Source organism: Lucilia sericata, unplaced genomic scaffold (genome assembly GCF_015586225.1).
Source record: "Lucilia sericata isolate MDLA Ls3-8-SP2 unplaced genomic scaffold, ASM1558622v1 Contig000042F_arrow, whole genome shotgun sequence".
Lineage (NCBI taxonomy): Eukaryota > Metazoa > Arthropoda > Insecta > Diptera > Calliphoridae > Lucilia > Lucilia sericata.
In genome coordinates, this window is record NW_023994080.1 from 270,202 (window position 1) to 294,375 (window position 24,174).

General features: G+C 29.1%; 1 protein-coding gene across 2 annotated transcripts; it reads left to right on the forward strand.

The window, feature by feature from the left end:
• Window positions 1-5,172: 5,172 nt before the first annotated feature.
• LOC119614378 (phosphatidylinositol phosphatase PTPRQ) lies at window positions 5,173-23,265 on the forward strand. 2 transcript variants are annotated; one of them, XM_037970513.1, is made up of 19 exons: window positions 5,173-5,308; window positions 13,236-13,380; window positions 13,775-13,913; window positions 14,198-14,310; window positions 14,537-14,806; window positions 14,929-15,144; window positions 15,221-15,376; window positions 15,441-15,734; window positions 15,811-16,235; window positions 19,352-19,508; window positions 20,116-20,433; window positions 20,508-20,846; window positions 20,911-21,068; window positions 21,197-21,443; window positions 21,525-21,708; window positions 21,785-21,984; window positions 22,064-22,134; window positions 22,211-22,345; window positions 22,413-23,265. In XM_037970513.1, the coding sequence occupies exons 2-19, from the start codon at window positions 13,254-13,256 to the stop codon at window positions 23,133-23,135; spliced, it is 4,272 nt and encodes a 1,423-aa protein (XP_037826441.1). In that variant the 5' UTR covers window positions 5,173-5,308; window positions 13,236-13,253; the 3' UTR covers window positions 23,136-23,265. The 2 variants fall into 2 exon arrangements, with proteins under 2 accessions (XP_037826441.1, XP_037826448.1); XM_037970520.1 differs by having other exon boundaries at window positions 14,203-14,310.
• The last annotated feature ends 909 nt before the right edge of the window (window positions 23,266-24,174 follow it).

Consider the following 24,174-nt stretch of genomic DNA (forward strand, 5'->3'; position numbering starts at 1 on the left):
TATTTTCTAAATTAGAATCTCTTGAAGAAGAAATCTCCCAATCCTGGTTAATTTTAACGTTAGTTGGTTTTTTGTTCTTAATGGAGAAGAAGGTCATATTTGTAGTAGTGAAAGTGATTTTACAAATTTGAAAAATCGTGGCATGAAAAGGCGACTATAAAATAAAAATTTTAAATCAACAAGGCGTCGAAAAAGTTATTACCGGCGAAGATGTACTTTACATTCCATCTTTCAAAGGAAACTGTCTGTGAAGAAAATGTCATCAAGAGGTTTTAATTTTTTTTTTATGATACAAACTGTAAAATTTTAGATCTATACAATACTGAATGGTGTTGCTAAGTGCATTAATAATCTATATCATTTAACAACTTAACCATGTCACAAAGCTAATAACGTTTTATGTAACTTGAATCAATTTCGGCATTATTATCATAAACATTTTGGACACAGAGATTTCAATGCAGTAAAAGCCAACAGATATTTGTGTCCCTATGCAAAGTATACCTGCTAGAAAGAAAAGGTATTTTATAATTTTCATTGACGATTTTAGCTGCTATACTGTTGTATATTTAATGAATGAAAAATATGAAATTTTTGATAAAATGAAGATATATGTATGTATATCGAAATGTTTAAAAATTAATTTGGAAAGGTACTTAAATATATAAGGTCGGTTCCATATTGTCCACAACAGAATGGAGTAGTTGAAAGAAAAAATCTTGTGGAAATGGCTCGTTGTCTACTAAAAGAAGCTAATTTACCAAAATTGTATTGGATGGAAGCTATTGCTACGTGTTGGCAAATATTTGAAAGGTACAAGAAACATATATTTAAACCTTAGTGAAAATGGTTCCGGTTCTAATTTACTTGTTGGCTATGCGGATGCCAAATGGGCAGAATGTACAATCAACAGAAAATTCAATTCATGATATATTTTCTTGCTAAATAATAGTGCAGCTAGTTGGACTTGCAAGAAACAATTAGCAGTGTCATTATTAATAACGGAAGCAGAGTTCATTGCATTGTCCGAAGATGCTCTTTAAAAGTGTTTTTTTTAACATTGTGTCTAACGGTAAAGCCCTTACTACACAAAGAGCGAGCCAGAAAGAAAAAGGATTGGAAGACACATAAAACACTCACTATCTTGACAAGATGAGTAAGTAACCTTTAGTTATACATATCTTTAAAACCATAACTTCCCATGACTGGATACCGAAGTATTAGTTACAGTAAGCTATAGTCATGAGGTGTATTTAAGCAATTGCATCACGACAAGATAGTTAGTTACCTTTGGCGAAGGTTGCATCGGTATAAGAAATAATGGAAAAATAAACGTGAGGTAATTTTTGCGGATTTTCAATACCAAATTTCCAAGTGAAAGATTATAGTTAATTTCACGTCAAATTATTTAATAATTCATTTAACCCTTCTAACACAGAGTCTAAGAATTTTGCACTCAAAATTTGAAAATTACAGTAGGTGAAATCGTAAACCAAATTAAGAAAGCATAAAGTAGTACTGGCCTAATACTTACTTTATAGATTAATAATTTGGTCTTTTCTGGCAGATATTTACTATTGAACATTCTTCCAAAAGAAATTTTTATACCTCTAGCTTTGTTAAGAAATGTTCTAGCATGTTGATTAAATTTAAGAAGTTTATTGAAGTGAACGCCCAAATATTTTAGGTTATCTACAATTGGGATTTCGTGACCATCTAAATATAATTTAAGCTGTTTACTTTCAGGAACAACAAAATTCCTACATTTACCAGATGCATTTCTTAAACAAATGGCTTGACTTTTGGACACATTTATTTTTATTCCCCAAAATTTGTAATAGCTATTAACGTCATTTAGATATAATGATATCGAATTTAGGGTATCCTTTGGGGAGATACCGTGAGTATAGAGTAACAAGTCATCAGCATATAAAATACCAGTTGAATTATCAAATTCATGTGTTAAATCGTTAATAAATACATTATATAGATGAGGAGCTAAAATTGAACACTGAGGTACACCACATTTAACATCACCAAAATCAGAATATTCATTTTGTAATTGAACGCAGAATTTTCTATTTTCAAAAAAGTATTGTATTAGTTTAATGATAAATAGATCAAAACTAATGTTAATCATTTTAAATATAATTCCATCGTGGTAAGCATGATCAAAAGCTTTTTCTATATCGAGAGAAACAGCAACAGTACATTTTCTTTCCCTTAAATTTTTAACAACGTCATTTTGGAATTTTAATAGATGGAGAGACATTTTTTAAAACCAAATTGATAATTTGGAATATAAGTATTTTCCATATTCATTTCCATCTTAACTCGAATTATTTTTTCAAAAAGCTTTCCTAAATTAGATTGCAAATATATATGTAGGTCTAACATTATTAAGTTCTTTTTTTATTTTGAAATAATATGTCACTTTTCGATGAAAACATTCAATTTGAATGGATAGCCCAAATAAGTATTTGCTTATCTTAGACACATCGCAGTGTTGCATAAGCAAATCTTGTTCGAAAAAATACATTTTCGACATGTTTTAAATCAAATCTAGTAGATTAACTTCTTGAAATTTTAACAGTACCTTCCTGTATATGTGGAAGGAACTATAGGCTACTTTTTATTTTAAAATTTAACGCCTACTTATTAAATAACTATTAAAAGTCATATATCTTGGAAGCTGGTACAATTAGAGTCCTCAAATTTTGCACGGACAACTTTGACATTCATAAGAATATTTTTGGACAAAATGGGCGGAATGAATATAGTGGGCGTGGCACTTTCTATATTAAGAAAATATTAAATCAGTATATCTCAAAAAATGTAACAGTTAGAGCCCTCAAATTTGGTCGGAGCCACATACGATTAGTTAGGATAAAAAGTGGATGGACTAGCAAAAGGGGCGTGGCACCTCCCATTTTAATTAAATACACAAATTCGTTTATCTTGGAAACTATTAGAGTTAATAGCTTCAAATTATGCACGAAGAGCTTTAGCATCCATGTAAATATTTTGGGTAATAAATTGGCGGACTACCAATGGGGGGAGCAGCACCCAAATTCGTTTATCTTGGAAACTATTAGAGTTAATAGCTTCAAATTTTGCACGAAGAGCTTTAGCATCCATGTAAATATTTTGGGTAATAAATTGGCGGACTACCAATGGGGGGAGCGGCACCCCCATATGAATTAAATACAACAAAATATTTTATCTAAGAAACTAATAGAACTAGATTTCTAAAATTTTGGAAAAAGGACTTTCATATTCATCTGAACATTTTATGAATTATATAGGCAAATTGTTTATCTGAGATACTATTGACGCTAGAATCTTCAAATTTTACATGAAGAACTTTGACATTCATGTGAACATTTAGAGAAAAATGGGCGGACTTTCAATGGGGGGATTGGCCCCTCCCATATGAATTAAATACAATACAATATTATTTAATTTATAGAAATTTATTTCTTTTGTTGCTTTTTTTATTAAGTATAATGAAAAATAATAATAACTAAAATAAATAAACTATTCCTGAGCAATTATTAAAAAACATAGGGGCTTCATGTATGTCTGGAAGGAACTATAGGATACAAAACAAGTATTACAAGTCCTATATCTCAGAATGTACAACAGCTAGAGTTCTCAAATTTTGTATGGACAGCTTTAATCTCCACATAAACATATGGGTACAAAATGGGTGGCCTAGTTGTAGTGGACATGGCACATGTAGTTATTTAGAGGACTAGGAAAAAGGGAAGAGTGGAATCTCCCATATGAATTAAATACAAAATTTCGTTTATCTGGGAAATTATTACAGCCAGAATCTTTAAAATTTGCACAAAGAATTTGAACATTTGGGAGAAAATGGGAGGAATTTCAATAGTGGGCTTAGCACCACCCATATGAATTAAATACAAAAATTCGTATGTATGTATATCTGGGAAACAACATTTTTCATAGATTACATTAAAATCAAATTAACGTTTGGAAAACTTCCAATAGTTTGCATGGCATCTCCTATTAGAAGTAAATACAAAAAATCTTATATCTGGAAAACTATTAGAGCTGTACTGACCAAATCAGGACAAAAATTTTGAGAATTGGTGTCTTAGAATGAACTAAATTTTAATTTTCGGTTGGAATATCAGCAACTTTAATTTTAAAATATTTAAGGAATTTTCTGATGGAAAATTGATTTGTTTAAAGAGGTTTGTTTATCTTAACAAATTTAAGTTTTTTTCTAACAAAGCTAAATAATTTCTTATGATTTCAACAAACAATTTTGTAGTTCGTTATAAAAAAAGGGAAATTGTATGAAATTATACTTGATGGACTGAAAAGGCTTTTCGTTTTATCCGAGGATTCGTTATAACAGATATTTTTTGTATGAAAATAGTCACCAAAATATCGGGACTTGAAACATTGTTCGTAATAATCTAGAATTCGTTAAAATCGAAGACAAAGTAAAGACAAGAGAGGGCGTAACTTCCCATATATACCGTCATAAATCCAAAGAATCCAGCTAAAGTTTGATTGGTTGAGACGCACTAGTCAATTTAAAATAGTCATTTTAAACTCCTGCTATTAAAAGAGCCTGATTTGATAGTGCCACTACTTTCTGTCCAGTTTGGTTTACGTCTGAACACTTGATATAAATATAATATTAGGTACTGCAAGTTTTAACGTTTAATGCAGCATCTATTGCAAACATATAAATGCAGCAGAATTTAAGAATTAATTTTAAATCCCATAAATCCTATAGAATAAGTTAATGCAGATGTTACCTATCGGAATATCACTGATAATTCATGGGATTTTTTCATTGTAGAAATCCTAGCATAAGTATGTATGTATATCCCGATTACAAATTTAAAAAATCTAAATTAGCACATAATTTCATTAAATTCGTTCGTTATTATTTCGATAACTTTTATTTTATACAGTTAATGAATTTTTTGACAGTGTATTATTATATCTCATGCTGCAAATAAAATAAATTGAATTTCTTATCGTAATTGTTGGTGGCTTCATTCAATAAGAACCATATGAATACATGCGTTGCCTTTAATATTTAATATTTATAACTAGCTCTGCTTATAATCAGTGAAATGAGAGTAACTAACTGTATATTTTATTTATTTCCGAAACCCCGTTTAGTTTGCGAACATTTCTCGACGGATATAGTCGATATTTTTTATTTTTTTGAAATAGTAAAGAAAGCGAATTGAAAAAAAAGAAAGAAATCAAAGATCGTCTGGTGCGGCAGTATATAATATTTCAATTCAATAAGTGAAATGTAAGTGCGGGCGGACGAAATAGTGATAAAACTAAAACAACAACAAATTAAATGTTAATGAATGCAATCTTATTTTTTGTTAAATTCAAACATTAAAAACAAAGAATAAGCTCTCTTATGAAAAAAGTGTGTTTTTGTGTTTTTGTGATATACATATAAAAATTTTGTGGTAACAAGGTGTGATAATAACAGCGAAACTGCCTTATCGGCTGATATTCAAACATATTTTTGCATATCCGTTTGTTATATACATAAATACATATGTATGTGTGGAAAGATGAATCATTTGTTTAAATTAAAACTGCAATATTGTTTGAGAGAATCAAATTTGAAATACATTTGTATATGAGTGATCTGGTAAAAATTACACATTAACAAATGTCAAGATCAGTTGTGTTTGTTTGTTGATTTTTAAATTGTGTCGATAACAAAGAAATGTATATAAAATACGTACATACATACATATGTATGTATGTATATAAGACAAGTTTGATATAATTGTTTTGTTGATTCTAATTGATAACAATGTGATATGAATTATTTTTACATTTTTTTATTTACTTATTTAATATAACAATTATTTGGCAAGTGACAAAAACATGAAAAAACAATATAAATTCTTTTGTACATTCATATATGTACATCTATATGTGTGTATGTAGGTACATACATACTTAAATACATACATATGATAATTTAAATTTTATGCATTTTGTGTATTTCTGTCAATAAATCAAATAAAACGTGAATAATAGTACCAATGGAATACCCTAATAGTTCGGTATAAAATGATATGGATACGGTTTTTATTTAAATTTATTTTTTTATTATAATTTCCAGCTATAAGTATTTAAATTAATTTGTAATTACAAACTATAAATACTTAGAATATCATAAAGCTATTTTGCATTGGCTAGTTGATGAAAAAAATACTATAGTTCTTTAAAATTGTTTTCATTAAATATTGAATCGTCCCTGTCGGATTTTGTGAGTTAACTAAAATTCAAGTTAACTTTTTGTTAACTTATTAATGACTAGCCTTAAAGTAGCTCAAAAATGATCGAGGAAATGAACAAAAATGTCAATAAAATTTTAAATAAAAAATTATATAGAAACTCATAATAAATTTGTCAAACAATTTGTATTGAAAAAAGTAAATTATGAAAATGAAAATTTGTTTTAGCAATGAAAAATGAATTTATTATTAATAAATTAACATTTTCAGGAATATAAGACGTAGATAATGGTGTATATAGAAAGGAAATGTTGCTGCATATGATTGCATTTACAATCAGTTATAATTTGCTAAAAATAGTATAAAAATATAAGAAAATTGCACATTTGTGCACTAGAAGCTAACTCATTATGAGGTAACTTCTGGTTAACTGAAACTGATGTATCGTGAGTGAGTACTGACTCGTTCCTATGGCATCACATTGAAAACTGAGTAGTATTTTATAAGCAAAATGGTTAGCTTTTGAGTCACCTCTGACTCATTTGTGGTTAACCATAAGTTAGTTTTAAGTTAACTCAAAATCCTACTGGGGTAATACATATTATGGTTTTTAGATCAAAAAAGTATTTTGATATGTTCGTGATCAGACAACGTTTGAGTCATCAAACTTCGTAATTTGGAAGGAAATGTCTTATTGAAAATCGAATTTAATAAAACTCAACAAAAACAAACAAATTAATGAAAAAACTTGAAGGAGTCCAGAGAGACCGACTCACAAAAAAATGGTGCTTGTGTTACCCCCTTCCAAATAATCGCTGTTATGTAATATGATGTTACTCAAAATATTTTGGGCTGGACAGTTTTCAAGAAAATATCGTATGGGGGACAAAATTTTTCATGTTCAATTCAATATTTTACCCAGCTTCAAAAAATCTTTGTTTTGAGGTGGACCAATTACAAAAAAGTCCCTTTTTAGTTATTTTTTTAAATTTTACACTTATTTCTTAAACAAAATATACAATATGTAGTATCATTCGAAAGTTTTTTTAATGTCAGGACTAGTGGTTTGCAAAATTTGCATACATTGTGCATACATTTTATTTTTATTAATTAGAAACTTAACAATTTTAAATATTTTGGAATATGAAAATTATGAGCAGACGGTTATTTATGATTAATACATCATTGTTATATCCGAAATAGTATCACTCCCAAGATATTTGGATCTAATTCGACAAAAGCCTGACAGTGGCAAAGAAAATGCTCCAGAGTTTCACTGTCCTCTCCACATGCTCTACATTCGTCTGAAACCGCACGTCCAATTTTGTATAGCTGTGCCTGTAATCCTATGTGTCCATTTAGAATACTTACGTACCATCATACTAACCTCAGACTTGCTCATTTTGAGGAGTTTTCTACTCTTGCTCTCATTAGGATCTTTGTAGTTCTACCCACCTTTTGCTTATTCCAAGAGGTCTTATGGGATTCTCTCACCCATACTTTAAATACAGAATTCATTGCGTCGAATGGTTTTGCGACCTTTCGTTGCCGATTACTCCCGAGTGGCTTGGTACCCATATGATGTACACCTTATCTCTGGCAGAGTATGCAGTTAAAGCTTTCATACAATCCAATACGGTTTTAGATTAAGGTTTATCACTTGAGGAACAACCTTTTTAAGAATCTCATGTTAGAATACCTGGTCATCTGAATTTAAACTAAATTTTTACTTATCAAATATATATATACATGAAAACTTGGGTTTTAGTTTTGACATTCACTCGCACACCGACAATAATTGACTTTTTTGAAAGTGCTCAGTTCAAAAAACCTCAATTTCGGAAAAACGCCAGTCTAGTGGTTAATGAGCGATATATAAATATCTCATTTTATTATACCTAATACCATCTTCAACTTATTTCGTTTGAAAGTGGACGCATACTATTTTTAAATTAAGTGGTTCTTACATACGAATACTTTTTTAAAGTTTGATTATAAAACATTTATTTATTCAATTGTTGGGAATAATTTTAAATCAGATATATTAAGTATATTTTTGAAAAAAAAAAAAAACATATTAGGAAATAATATACATAGTTATGTATGTATATTTCATTTTCTGAGGGCATTTGGCATTTGAACGACTGTTTCTAATTTTTCGTTCTAAAAGTATTATTTGTATTTATTTTCGACTTTATCAAAATATTGTTTTTAAGTTTCTTTGATAAGACTCATTCAAGTGGCGTAAAATCAGGTGTAATGCTGATAATAGGCAACAATAAATAATAATTGATCATTTTCGAAAGAAATGTTGTGTTTTTTTATTATTATCTATAGACACATCTAGATACAATAATAGTGAAATGGAAACTCTACCTACATCGATCCCCTTTGCTAAAATATTACTTTCTCCATTAACAAATTTCAATATATAATTTCAGTTTATTGGCAGTTAATGCATTAATTCTGTTTGTCTCATTAGATTCAGTCACTTCCGATTACGCACACTTGTTTGCACATTCGAATATTTCACAAAATTATCAGTAGTTAATTCTGGGCTCTAGTTGCAAAAATTCAAATTAAACATTTATTAGAAAAAATGAAGGGAATATAGTTGAATAAATCTAACCCTACATTTTTCTTAATATTTTTATGCGATTTTCGAGTGAAATTGAACTTAAAGCAAATTTTACCAAAGCTTCTTCTACTGATATGTCAATAATTAAAATGCCATTACTGTTATTATATCCCAAAATTGGTAAAAAAATATTTTTTAAAGCCCTTTATCTCGAGAACTGTGCAAATAAATGTTTGTTTTACTCTTCAAAAGAATAGCAGGGTATTATTTATATCTATATGGTACGTAATCCAATATAATACTATTTTAAGTTCGAAATAATTCCGATTTATTAATTCAATGACAAAGCATTATGATGGATTTTCTTATGTTCCTATAATGTTTATTAGGGTGGAATGTTTAATCAATCACTTCGTTTTCTATATGTACAAGAACGTTGTTAATACAACAATAGAATGAATCACATTAAATAACATATTTATTTGATTTGTATGTATGTTCTTTCATAAAACATGCAATTAATTAACGAACAATCAGCTGCATATTGAAACCATGCAAAGTAATGATGAGGATATCGGTTAAGGCTACAAATCGGAAACTGTAGTATAATACTCAAAAAACCAATTTCCTGGGGCTAGAATGCTAAGGAAACATTAAAAAAACAACAATTATATAATTGAACAATAAGGGTTATTCGATAGAATGTGTACGTCAACGGTTAACTAAGTATGTAGAAGTATTTAAGAAGATAAGATACAAAAAAATTAAAAACGATTGCTTCTGAATTGTTGAGAGTTTTGTACACGTTTAGACATACATATGTATATTGGAGTGTCCCGAGGAACACCCTTTTGAAAAATCTCATATAGGAATACCTCTCAATCGATGCATATTAGGTCCAATATTTAGGTGGACGATTACTAATTAAATTAAAATTAATCTCCGAGAATTATTTTTGAGTACTCAGTTAGTTAATTTTGTTTGCTAGTTTAAGCGTTCAATGGAGGTGGTTTAAACTTGAGCAAGAAATACTAAAGTGTGAACAGTTGATGCAAAAAAAAATCAAAACAATTGTTAAAAAATAAACATTAAAATGTTTTATTTCTTGATTAGTATAAATTATGAAGAATTCAATATACAATTATTTCGTTTTTAACACTGAACACCGTTTTTAACTTTTCGTTAAAGTTCTCTTCTTCTTCTTTTTTATAAAACATGTATTGTCTTGATAGCAAACAGTGACATTTTATGTTATTTTGTATGGCAACACTGCGAAGTTCAAAATTGTAGTCAAAAATATCAAAGGGTACTAATCAAGGTAGATTAAGAAGGTATACTCATCAGCACAGCTGATTATCAGCTGCTTAAGGCCAATTTGTCAAAATGTTTGTTTACGTTACTATGGAAAATTTTAAAATTATTTGAATTTGAAAAATCTTTCAAAATAATTGTGAAATATTGTAAAAAAATAAATTTAAGTTTTATATTTTTTATTAATTCAATTAAATTAATTTAAAATAATGAAGATTGGAGAATAATAATATTGTGTGTGACTTCAATGTGGCACTCATTGCTTTTATGTACCCGGAGTTAAGACTTAACGTGACCTATGTTTGTGTGACACACAAACATAGCACGCATGCAATTTACCTACTTTTATCTGTTCTAGTTTGGCGATGATAATTTTAAATTAAAGAGCATCCCAGGAACTGGTTCTATAAAAGCTATATAGAAGCGACCTTTGTATAAACCACCAATTTAATCAACGAAGTTCGATACCTCTGTAAAAGTTTTAGGGACGCTTGATAACAGATGCACTCACATTCTTACCTACAGTTTTAGAATTAGTTTAATTTTCACCTATTTTTGTTTAGACTTGTTATGCAGATGAAGCTAATTCAGAGAAATTATGGAAAAATTATCATTCTGTTATGCTTTATCTGAAATTGTTACTTACATTTATCTAAAAAATCATGACTTGATGTTAAAATGCATTAACAACCACAAAAACTGAACGCTAAATTTTACGATATTCAATATTCCGGACACTTATTTACGTAAACATGGATGCAAATAAAGACATTTCTTATTCTTTCAGTTCTTATTTTAAATTTTTAAAACAAAAATCGCAAATTTCTGTTGTGTTTATTTATTGTTTTTCTATTACACACACACATTTTTTTGACAGTTTGGCCTATTTTACAATAACAAAATGCCTGTTGTTTTTGTATTATTGTATTTGTTGTAGCGACGAGACTACCTTGTTAAATATACCATGGTACTAACATTAGATAAAATTTATTTTTAGATTAACTAAAGGGAAAAATATATATATATCCCTACCAGCGACTGCTGACTTCAGTACAATTTGTGAACAAAAAATTCTTAAATTTTTTTGAAAAAATTTCCTAATTTTAAGCTGATTACGGGAAAGTTAATTTTATATATTTATGTTTCTAGGTTCAAAATTATAGATGATTCAAAAAGTACCTTCTAAAAAACGAAAACGTACTAAACGTACTTTTATAGATTATCATTTACTCCGGGATCTATATGACTAGGTTCAATATTATAGAAAATTCATTCATACCTTTTGAAGAACGAAAACTCTGTTCTGAAAACTTTGAGTTTCACAATTTTAACTGTCTCTTTACTTACTAAGCTCATGCTAGAGTAATGCGATGGACCTTACATATGAAACCTCGCTCTCTAGCTTAATGATGCGAACTATACAAGGAAATAAAAGTTCTCGCGATTATAAAGGCGCCACTCGAACTTCAAAACATATGTATATATGTATATTAGCCGCAAAGTTTTCCAAATGTCCCCTCTGACGTGTTCACCTGTTCGGCCAACTCTGCTATTGGATTAGGTCAAGAAGTATTACAATTTCTAAACCTTGACCATGAAATAGGTCCAACAGGAATATAAATAAGTATGTATGGAAGTCCGCTTTGTTTGGTTGGTTTGTAATATGGTACAAATTTTGTCACTGAATTTTCGACCAGTTCTCGTAGCCCGATTCAGTTGAAATTTAGCACACATACCATATAACAATCTTATGTTATGTTAGAAAAATCTAAATTAATTTCAAAAATTCGAAGTTATCAGAGCTGCCACAGATTTCCATTCCGATCGAAAGTGGAATTATTTACGTATTTTTGCTTCTTTATAAAAATTGGAATAGAAATATATACGATTCTGGTTTTGATAAGCTAAACAGAATCAATTTTAAATAAAATCAATATAATTAAAATTTTTTGTGAACTAACTACATAATTCGAAATTTGAAGAAGCTAAAACAAAATCGAACGGAATAATAATACGGAATTGAAACCATTCCGATCGAAATGTGTGACAGACCTGTATGTTAGTATGTTGTTGAAAATTTTAACTAAATTTTAACCACTTCTTCTAGCTCAAATATACTGAAATTCGTCATATACATACATAAAAGGTATGTATACAGCCTGTGGTTTGTGAGTTTGAAAAGTTGGTAAAGAGTATATAAGGTTCGTCAAAAACGATTATAGAACAATTGATAATTATTGATCTTCTTAATAGATTTGTTTTAAAACAGTTTCCAATTAAATCATATAGAAATTACTTGGTATTCTTTGACAGAACGCGGAAATAACTTTGTCAACAAAAAATTGTACAAAATTATTATTAACCATTATACCAAGGAAGATGTACATATTTACATTAAATCCGAAAAACTACAGCAGGTTGCAATAACCTTATATACCGATTTAACAAAAGAATTATCGTTAAATGATTAGGTAATAATTATAAAAATGTAAATAAGTACAAAGCCAGTGTAGAATAAAACAATTAGAAATATTTTCAGAGTTCAGAGTTCTTTAGTCAAGTGATTCGCAGTGTGAACGAAAGTCAGTGAAAAGTGTTTCGTATATACTAATTATTGATTGTATTGTATTGTTTTTGTTATTATTATTTTCTCCCCCAACAACAACAACGCACAGAAATTAACGATAATTTAGAAACTGACAGTAGACGTTTTTGATAATAAAGGTACAATCAAACGTATAATTAACTGTGATTAAATTTATATCATTTACTACAAGTATATATTGCATGGTATTTCACAAGAACAATTTTGTAAATGAGATTGATTAATTTTTGTTATGATTTCTTATTTTAGAATTGGCAATTTTTGTTAAACAGGGTGAAACAAAAGTAAGAGCCGAGAAAAATATGTAGAAAAAAATTAATAAATATTATTATTATTATTATTATTATTATTATTATTATTATTATTATTATTATTATTATTATTATTATTATTATTATTATTATTATTATTATTATTATTATTATTATTATTATTATTATACATATTGTATGTAATTATTAAATTTATTTAATTCTAGTTTTATCATGTAAATACTATGGCGAACAAAATCTATTTTAAAAAACATTGGAAACCGCCATATCAAATTTTGGAATGTATATTAATTTTCATACTTTTAATATTCAACGCCAATGGACAGAACACCAGCAGTGAGAATACTACAGGTAAGATTAATTTATGTTTTTTTAAATAAAACATTTGTTTTATACCTATCATCAAATACATGCATATGTATTGTTAATACTAGAAACTCCTAATTGAGAAACTATATACAATACTGATTTTTGAACATCCCAAACTCTATATTCAGAGTCAAGAATATGGTTATATATCAAATGAGAGGTCTATCGACTATCTTTATATTTCCTATGTACATATAGTATTACCATCCGAAATATGTACATATATTCAAATTCAAATATTCGAATTACCATCCGAAATATGTATATTCAAAATTCTGCAATTTTTTTTAATATTGCTAAAATTTCATATCATTACTTCTCAGGAGCATACATTAATAATATTTTTTTTATTAAATTTTTACTTTTTAATTTTCAGATGATATTGAAATACAAGTGGAAAAGACATCAAATAGTTTGGCATTTACTGTAGTTGACACAGAGAAATATGAACTGCAAAATGTAACATGTAGAAGTATCAAAAATGTTGAAACGGCTGGAAATGAGAATCATATTTGGTAAGAGTTCTATTACAAAAAATTAACACAAATATCCATATATCCTCGACTATAGGACGGTTATTTTTAGAACCATAGTGAGTACGCTGGTATTATGTACATATGTATGTAAAATGTACATTGTACATAATATACATATGTTTTCGCAAATATTAATCTTAAAAAAGTAATAATTATTAATTAATTAAAAAATTTTATATAATTTAAACATCCTATAGAAATTTATATCAAAAACACGGTTGTCCTTTAATTGTCATCATTAATCATCACTATTATTTTTCTAGTTTAGGTCTTGATCCATGTTCCACGTATTTGGCTGTACTGACAATAAAACAATTAACTGATGAAAATCAACAAATGGTTGAAATAACACGAGACGAAAAAACTGAATATCAAGGTAAAAAATAAAATATTTATATATATCAATGTATATTATATACATAATAAGTACGTATATCTGTAACATAAAATATATACCGTTTACACATCGAAATATATAGTATACCTCAAAATTTGTTTCGAGTTTAATCCAATAGCGAACAAATGTTACATTTTTATTTATATAGATTAAAATACATCACTAAAATTTTTTAAATAACCATTTAATTATTACAATTTAATAGAGCCAGTAGTATTGATTGACGAAATTTTGACGTCGACAGAATCTATAAATATTACTTGGACAACTGAATATCGTACATGTGTCCTAAATTATCAAGTTGAAGCAGTAACAGCCGGTAATACATTTCAGTCTACTTTAGCGAATGATATAAATTTTCAATTATTTGAATCTTTAAGTCCCTGTCGAGAGTATACAATTACCTTAAAAACATATAATATAAATAGTACGCTGATTTCAACACAGACAAATAAAAGCACTACGGAATATGAAGGTAAGTGAATCTAGTGGTCGAATCACGCCACCAAATCGTACGACCAATGCGGTGTTTTAATGAATTGTAGACACTGATCCGCGATAATTTAATACTGAATAATGATTAAAAAACATTTTTAGAACCCGGAAATGTTACTTTAAGTATCGTACCTTATGAAAATGCCCAAATGAAGGTCACTTGGGGACCGTTAACACATACAACTTGTGTTAGGTATTATTACTTGAAATGGTTTATTAAAGATTGTGATGCTACTGATGCGAACACTTCACATACTTTTACTCTGTTGGATGATTCCGTCGAAGACGGCAATAGCACCACAACTATACCAGATGAAAGTAATTAAAATATTTGATATACTTACTTGTGTGGAACACTACTACTGCAAATTATATTTTTATATTCCGATTTTAGGTATACAATGCGAATGGAATGCAAATCTAACAGAAGCAGCTACAAACGATTATGTTATCGGTGGTTTAGAGGGATGCGAGGATTATATATTTCAGATCTACATAAATAACAATGTAACCATAAAATCAGAGCAAGCATTTGTATCTCCAGAACAAGGTAAGTGTACTTCTTAGCTTTTAAATTTAAATATTTATTATTATATTTATACAATTTTGTATAGTACCTAGCGCCGTTTCAATTATATCAACCGATATTGGAAATTCAAATATTTCACTAATATGGAATCCTCCAGTTCATCATCGAAAATGTGTTAAAGATTATTTTGTTGAAATAAAAGGACCCCAACAAAGACCTATTCTTGAACCGCCACCCAAAAACACCTATACTGAAGATACATATACAGATTTTGATGATTTAGATCCTTGTGGTAAATACAATTATACTATTACACCTCGATCAAGAAACGAATCATTGGGACAATCGTTTTCTCGAACATTTGAAACACTTGAAGGCAGTAAGTAGAACTCATTTGTCAAGACCAATGAAATGTGTAAATTTCGGTTTTCGTCGATTTCGATTTTTAATTTAAGGACCTTCGGCTGTGCAATATGTTACCATCGTTTCTAAGCCTTTATCGTTTCAAATTTCATGGGAACCTCCTGCATATGCTGATTTATGTTTGAATGTTTATCGCCTATGCGGTTGGGACAATGAGAACAAAATGATTCCAGAATTTGATCAATCGACCCCAAATACATCCATATTCATTGATGGGCTAAAATCCTGTATGACATATACAATTCAAATAATACCAACTACGAAATCAATGGATGGCGAACTTTTGCATATTGAAGAAGAAACCGCTTCCATGGTAGCCCCAGCACCTGAAGTTCAAATGATGGGTGTCTATCCTACAAAATTTGCAATAAGTGCACGTGAGTCAGATGTTAATAACAAATGTGCCACAATATTTGCGCGAATAGTTTGTATTGCACGTGGTCCTGCCCCAATTGCAGTAAGTAGTCGTTTAAGTATGTATATATTTTCTGTAATAGATATCCGAAAATTTGACCTATTCTTAAGATACGTTAAAAAAATTAACATTTTCATATCGTCCCTGAAACTCAAACGGCCCTAACTAATCAAAAATTCAAAATTGATTTTATTGTTGACTCTAATGACTCCTCTGACAAAATTTATCCTCTACATATGCCATTCTCAACTATCATAAAAATCTAAGTTTCACTATTAAACAATTTGTTAATTGAAAAAAATTAATTGCTGTGATAGAAACAAACTTTGTAATTAAAATAGTTTTTTAATCTCCTGTATCATTTAAAAAAATGTTAACTAGGGCCGTTTGCGTTGTAGGTGACGATATGTTTGTACTATAAGTGGAATTATTACAAACAATTTAGGAATTATAAATTAATGTTTAATGTGCAAAATTTTTAACAATTGTCATGTACAATTATGTATACTAGAGTTCGCCAAGCGGTCGAAATTCGACCAGAACCAATGCTGGAAAAATTGCATAAATAAGCTAAAATAAAACCCTATTTTTGTAGTTCAAATCTGTGGTAAAAAATTAACTTTATTGATATTATCAAAGTGTATAATTTGCTTTGAATAATGTTTTCTTTTAGAAAATGTGATGGGTTTTAGTAAAACTTCCATCAGAAGTTTAAAGCCTCAATTGTCAAAATTAGTTATACAACTTGTTTTACAAAAGTATTTCAACTATTTTAAAAATAATAAAAAATAACGAACATTTCTTCTATCGACTTATTATCCCCTACATATTTACGCATCGTTCACAATGCTGGAGTACTCTACTGTACAGTGTACACACCAGTAAAGAAATGTTAGCTGTTCAAAATACAGAGTTGAAATGTTCTAAATAATTTGTGAAAACAGTAAAAATATTTAAAATAAATAATGTCTTATCTAATTATAAATAAATTTTATTTGGATGTCATTAGTAGTCCATCCAACAGGTATATGCTGTATAAATTTTTCCTTATAACACTCGACAAAGACTTCAGCAGACATACATTTATTCAATTTTAATGTCTTCTAATAGAATTTAATAGTAGATATTCTATGAGGCCTTCTAATGGGCCTTTTATTAGCCTTCATATAGAACCGCATAACGATATGCATTGGCTTCCAATTACACACTGATTTTGTATATGCATAATAAGGCCTTAATTTCTCAAGTACTGTTTTTAGTACTGTTTGAAAGAAATCATTAATAAACTATAAATTTCAGTCTTTTGTTAATATATGCAAGTTTAATAGCAAGTAAATGAATAATAAACGATAAATTGCTAAGTACGGTTAAACACTCTTCATCCCAAAAGACATGATTTATATTTAGCAGTTTCAACTTGTATCTATTTTTATATAACAAATAACCATCACATATTCAACTTACAGTTTTCACTTTACACTACTATTTCCTAATTGGTTAGAATAGCCCAAAAAAAGAAGAATATCATCAAGTCCTTGCTGTGCTGAACCTGCATATAAGCGATATACATATCCATTTATTGCGGTGTATCATATACCGGCATGACCAACTAAACTTTACTTATATTTTTTACAGGCTATTTTTATTTCTTACTGACACTGAATCAATTCGTTAATCCATCATTTAAATCTTCCAAATCAATCAAAACTAATAATTATGTACCGCAATTCAGTATTTTTTTTAACTACAACATTTTGTCGTTATGTGGTATGTATTCTGAACTTCATTTCACCGATTTTTTTCGTTAAACATAATCGAAAAAGTAAAAAATAAATTAAAACTTCACGTTAATAATTTTATATTTTAAAAATATTTCAATACATAACTTTTGACATTCTTATATTTTTCCGATATTTGTCTTTAAAATATTCTACGGTTGTTAAAAAGTTAGGGAAATTCGTTAATGTAACTGATATTTGTCATTACTTTTAGATATCAATACTTAAAATTAAAAAAAAATTACTGAATTCCGGTACTGATGCCCTACCAATAATTTTCCAGTTCAAACACCAATATCAGTACATTGTTTGGCATTTCTTTAGGTGTCCCCAAGCATTATTTACGCATGTTTTTATATTCCCAGTTCGTTGTTTCCTCGGGAATGTCCTTCAATTTAACTTTTTTGAAAAGTTTTAATAACGAAAAACTTCCAATCGAAAACTCTGAATATAAAACTGAAGTCCTACTTCTTATAAAAATATTCCTTTCGATTTGGTAACAATCGTAACGATATTAGTTGTGTTTTGTTGCTAACGTTCAAAGGCAATTTCATATAAATTTAAAATTTATAAACGTTAGGAGTTAACGTGTAAAATTATACAAGTTAATTTTAACGTCGATAAAAGTGCTACCAATTCAAAAATGAAAATACAAATATTAATGTGTTTATGTCAAACAATAAAAAAATATTTTAAAATAAAATTTAAATAAAAAAAAATATCAAATAAAAAAACCTTTTTTAAGAAAATGTAAATAATTTCAAGATTTAGCAGATTTCTTCTGTGGAGTGATGCCAAGTCAGGTAATGTTCGTTTTGTTGCTAACATTAAGCGTTAACACTCATTGATAGCAACAAAACACAACTATTATAACAAAATAGATCATTATCTCATTCACAATTTAGCACTTTACACAAAAATATAAAACAATAAAATTCTATTTTCGCATTGCCTAAGCCTTATTAAAAACAACAACAAAAACAAATATCATGCAAAATACAAAAATCAAACAGCAACAGAGAAGTTAAACGTTTCTGCACTCTCCTCTCTTTTTTCAAAAAGCCGTGTTGTTTACTTTTTTTGTTTTGTTTCTTGCTTTGTTTGTTTTTAATTTCAAGAATACGTACGTGTGACTATTGTTTCTATGTATTAGTAACAACTTTAAACTCCTATATCTCCTAAATTTCTGAACCGATCTCATTAATATATATATTGTGCACATCTGCGAACAAATACCTTTAAAATGATATAATTTTTGCCAAGATCAGATGTATACTGTAAGAGTAAAAGGGGTCACAAAAAATCGTCTTGCCTATTAATTATATAGATACTATGTATGTATGTAATATTAATTTAACATTTAATTATCTTCCATCCTAGGTGGCAGAAAAATACGTCAAAGGTCAATTGGTAATTCTTTTTAATGCCGAAATAGGACCCCTCTCACCTTTTACCGAATATGTCTGCAACACTTCATTCTTTAACATTGCAGGCTGGTCTGCTAATAAGACATTTGTCCAAAAAACTGAATCCTATTGTAAGTTGTTCTATTCTATAATATTTATAAAGAAGTTTCAAATCAATGCAATTTGTTAAATTAAACAATTTTGTGATTTGATTTAAAATTTACCAAATATTTTAGCTAGTATTGTAATTTAATTATTGAATAAATAATAAGGTAATTTTTAGCGGACATCATTTCCAAAATTTCGGTTTTTTCAATTAAAAGGCATGTTACAGTTAACTTGTTAAGCTACAATTTCAAGGTTTTGAAATTTTTAAAAATGAGCAAGTTACAGCAACAAGTTCTTTAACCTGCCTATATATATACGGTCTGTGGTACTAAACTGGTATTGAAAAATGAGAAATCGTAAAAAGAAAACTGTTAACCGATTTTTAAAATATGAAAAACAAGAAATGTTATACATTTTCTACTATTCTTGTATAATTCACTAAATATGACTTGTCACGTTTGTACACGATATATTATTTTTCAATGTTTTGAAAATGTACCACACATCGACGATCGATATTATTGGAAATGGTGCTGCTATCTTTCTGCGGCTTTAGCTATAAAAAATTTAATCGATATAATCGGAAACCCAATTAGTTTTATTTATTATATTAATAATTTAATAAAATAGTTCCCAACAGGCCTGAACATTTGAGTCTTAAGACCCGAACAAATTCTACGCTGTCATTTACATGGACGCCTCCCCTTTATGCAAATGGCATTATTAGTTTATATATTTTGTATTTTCAATTTGTGGAGGCAGGATATGGAATTCCTAGCAGATGTAGCGCATACTCTTCCGATCCAGTTAGCCGAGAATCATCGGTCTTGGAATTATTATTTAACGATTTAAGACCTTACACCCGATACAGTATACAAGTAGCAGCTAAGAATGAATTTGGCATAGGAGAGTATACTCCGCCAAATGTGGTTATTACTAAACCATGGAGTAAGAAAAAATTACATTTAATTTTTCAAAACATGTAATTTTTAATTAATTTTTAATTTTCTTAAATTCTATAGTTTCTGATCCAATAACAAATTTAAAATCTACACCAAATGGCCCATCTGAGACAGACTCTGAATACAAAGCCTATGTGATTTTAAGCTGGTTTTCACCTTGCAAATCAAATGGCTTAATTGAATATTTTCTTTTGGAATTTACCGGCAGTCGTCAAGATTACGACACTGTCCACTTTCAAAGAGAATTTCAGGCTGAGTTCAATAGTGATGGAGTTGTCATATTCAATGAAACGAATTTGAGACCCGAATATAGTTACAGTGTTTCAGTTTCTGTTAAAACCAAAGATGTTGATATTTTCAGTACAGCTGTAAGAGATAAATTTGAATCACCTGCTGGAAGTAAGTTTGTTAAGACTTGCTCTTGGTTTTGTTCAAGTCATTTCATTTTGAAAATAAATTCCAGTTCCTAATAAACTAGAGGTTGCCGATATAAATAAATCTCGTGTGGAGGCCTATGAAAATAGTAATCCTTCTAAGACGGCCATAGTTCGTTTTCCTGCTGATATCTTAGAATCCGATTCAGGAACAATTATGTATGTGGCTTTATTATTATCGCAAAAGGTAAGGATTTATTTTAAATTAACTATTTAAAAAGAAAAATACTATTAAATTTAAAAAATCGGTTAAAATTGTTCATTCCATACTCTTGAATTTTAATATTGCTTCTTTGTTGAACTTTGTTTTAAAAGGATTGCGATAAAATACAATTGAGATATGGCGCAATGAATACAATTTTAGAATGGCCTACAACAAAATCATGGAACAATGTTTATGAAGACAAAAATTCCGATTGTATTACACAATATCAAACCACCCCAGCACACTGGAATCCTCGTTCTAGGAGAGCTGCAACAAGTAACGAAATAGAGTTTGTAATTGGAACTGAAGATTGTGTTGGCTCTTCATCAGCGTATTGTAATGGTCCTCTGAAGCCAGGTAATTTGACAGCAGAACATTAGCACGACAACTAATGACGATTAGAACTAATAGATATGTTTTATTTTGTTGTTGTTTAAGATACCGAGTATAGTTTAGTTATTCGCTTGTTTACAAAATCGGGATATAACGATGCCGCTATTTTGGAATTTAGAACAGATGCTTTAATTGAATTGACAATTATATTGGCCAGTGTTTCGAGTTGCCTGCTATTGGCATTTATAGCTGGCTTTATTTATCTATGGGTGACAAAACGTATAAAATGGTACATTAGCATTAAAAGTTGTATTTGTATTTTCTTGATAATTTGTTAATGTGTTTTATGGTTTCATTTTTGGAAGGCAACGTGAATCTTGTCACGGCATTGAGGACTCATTTGGTGATATAATAGCTAAAAATTTTGCCATTTTCTATCGTGACCTTTCGAAACCAGAAAAAATTGCACGCGAATTTAAAGAGTTAACGGCTGTTGCTTTGGATCTAAGTTATTCTGCTTCCGAAATGGGTTACAACAAAAATCGTTATGCCGATATATTTCCATGTAAATAAAAAAACATATTCTTATTTGTAAATAAATATATAATGGAATTTCTTAAATTTAACAATCTTTTTTGCTATAGATGATAAAAATCGTGTCATTTTGGATATCGATGCAGATGGATCTGACTATATAAATGCTTCGTTTATAGATGTAAGTTTCAATTGGTACATAATTGTAATCGATTCACTTTAATTTAAAATACATAATTTGTTTAAACAAATTTAAGGGTTACCGGAGGCGCAAAGAATATATTGCAACTCAAGGTCCTAAACCAGAAAGTACAAAAGATTTCTGGCGTATGGTATTACAACATAATGTTAGAGTTATTGTAATGGTCACCCAGTTCAGGGAAGGTGATATTGTACGTATAGATAAATATATAACCATAAACATACAAATTCATTCTTTATTAAATTTTGATTTTACAGATAAAGTGTCACGAATATTTCCCCCTAAAATCAAAAGGCATCAATGTTATTGTAAAGAAGAAAGATTCATTTGATCTTTATGATCGCACTGAACTATCAGTAACACATGAAACTTTTGGGCTGAAACAAAAAGTTGTACACTTTTATTTTAAGAAATGGCCAGATCACGGTTGTCCCACAGATCCCACACATTTAATAACATTCATACGCAAAGTTAAGGTGGAAAAAATACCCAGTTATTCGCCGATCGTGGTTCATTGTAGTGCAGGTGTCGGCCGAACTGGTACCTTTATTGGACTCGATATCATTATGCAGCGTCTAAAGAATGAATCAAAAATTAATATTTACGAAACCGTTAAGAAATTACGTTTTCAACGAATGAAGATGGTACAGACTTTGGCCCAGTACACGTTCCTTTACACTTGTGCTTATGAACTGGTAAAACATAAAAACACCCGCTCCATTCTCAAGGAGGATAGTAAAACGCAAAAGAAAGTTAGCTTTGAAAGTGATCCCGAAAGCAATTCGAGTGGAACGAGAAAAATTAGTGACATTTCTCGCAACGAATCCGATATGAGCTCAATCCTTAGTGATAATCCAAGTGCTCTGGAGAGATCTAATCGGAATACAAGTGGTACCACAATTCCGATTAGATTTAGTAGTATTATTAAAGAGCCAAATAATAATCCTGATAATAATGAAAACGATGAAAGTTTCATGTAAATTTATGTATGCATGAAATATGGAGTTATTATTTTATTGTAAATACATATAGTATACAAAAAGAAATATAATAATTCTATAAAATGGTGTCACGTCTAAATAAATTTAAAATAAATACTAATTAAACGAATTTAATAAAGAAATTAATTTTACAATATGTATATAAGTAAGAGTTCTATATTCGGCTGTGCTGAATCTTATATATCTGCCTTTCACCATAGTGTGTTAAAAAAAAAATAGTCAGTACGAATTTTATTACAAAAATTCTAAAAACAAAACGCATAAAACCCCGTTCACATGATGCAATTATTCGTAGTTTACGCTTCCATTCATCATTCAACCTCCAATTACGTACTAAATTACATGATTCGCCATTTCTGCTGCGAATTACACAAGCTGTACATAATTCACTTTGACTTACCTTATGAATTACGAGCGAATGACTGTCATCTCTAGTTTTTATCGAGTATTTATCAAAATAAGCTGTTTGTTTTCATTGGTTGGATACAAATAAAAAATAAAATTACAAAAAAATGCAAATAAATAGAAAACGCGTATGATACAAACGTATTTTTGTATCATACGCAATGGCTATCGTCATTCAGAGGCCGAATTAAATAATTCAACTGATCGTGGAAACATGGTATAATACCAGTGGTGATGTAGAGTATAATTGTATTTGCATTTAAATTAAACAGTTTTAAACGCCCAGTTCCGGAAATTTCTTAGCGACTAACATTTGGTTGGCATCACTAAAACGTTAATGCTATGTTTCCACGGAGGAGTTTTGAGCAAATCTAGTGGATTTGGGAAAAACTAGTTGCAATCATGTAGATTTGTCACATAGTTTTGACAAATCCAAATCTACTTAATGATGAAACAGAACTGGGGCATAGCGTTTTTTTCCATACAAATTGGCATTTTTTGAAGTCGTAGAATGCGCTTGTAAAAATAGATTTTATTTTATTTTGACAGCGATTATTTTTATGCTCTCATTTTGAAACTCCCATTCTCTCAACAACGTTACCATATTTTCATA

What these genes read in the sequence shown, in the direction of transcription:
- LOC119614378 (XM_037970513.1), top strand. Translation starts at nt 13,254, where the DNA reads ATGGCGAACAAAATCTATTTTAAAAAACATTGGAAACCGCCATATCAA. An exon ending in GTGGTCCTGCCCCAATTGCA is followed by an intron (nt 16,236 to 19,351) that starts GTAAGTAGTCGT and finishes CTTCCATCCTAG; the next exon opens with GTGGCAGAAAAATACGTCAA. An exon ending in TAATGGTCCTCTGAAGCCAG is followed by an intron (nt 21,444 to 21,524) that starts GTAATTTGACAG and finishes TTGTTGTTTAAG; the next exon opens with ATACCGAGTATAGTTTAGTT.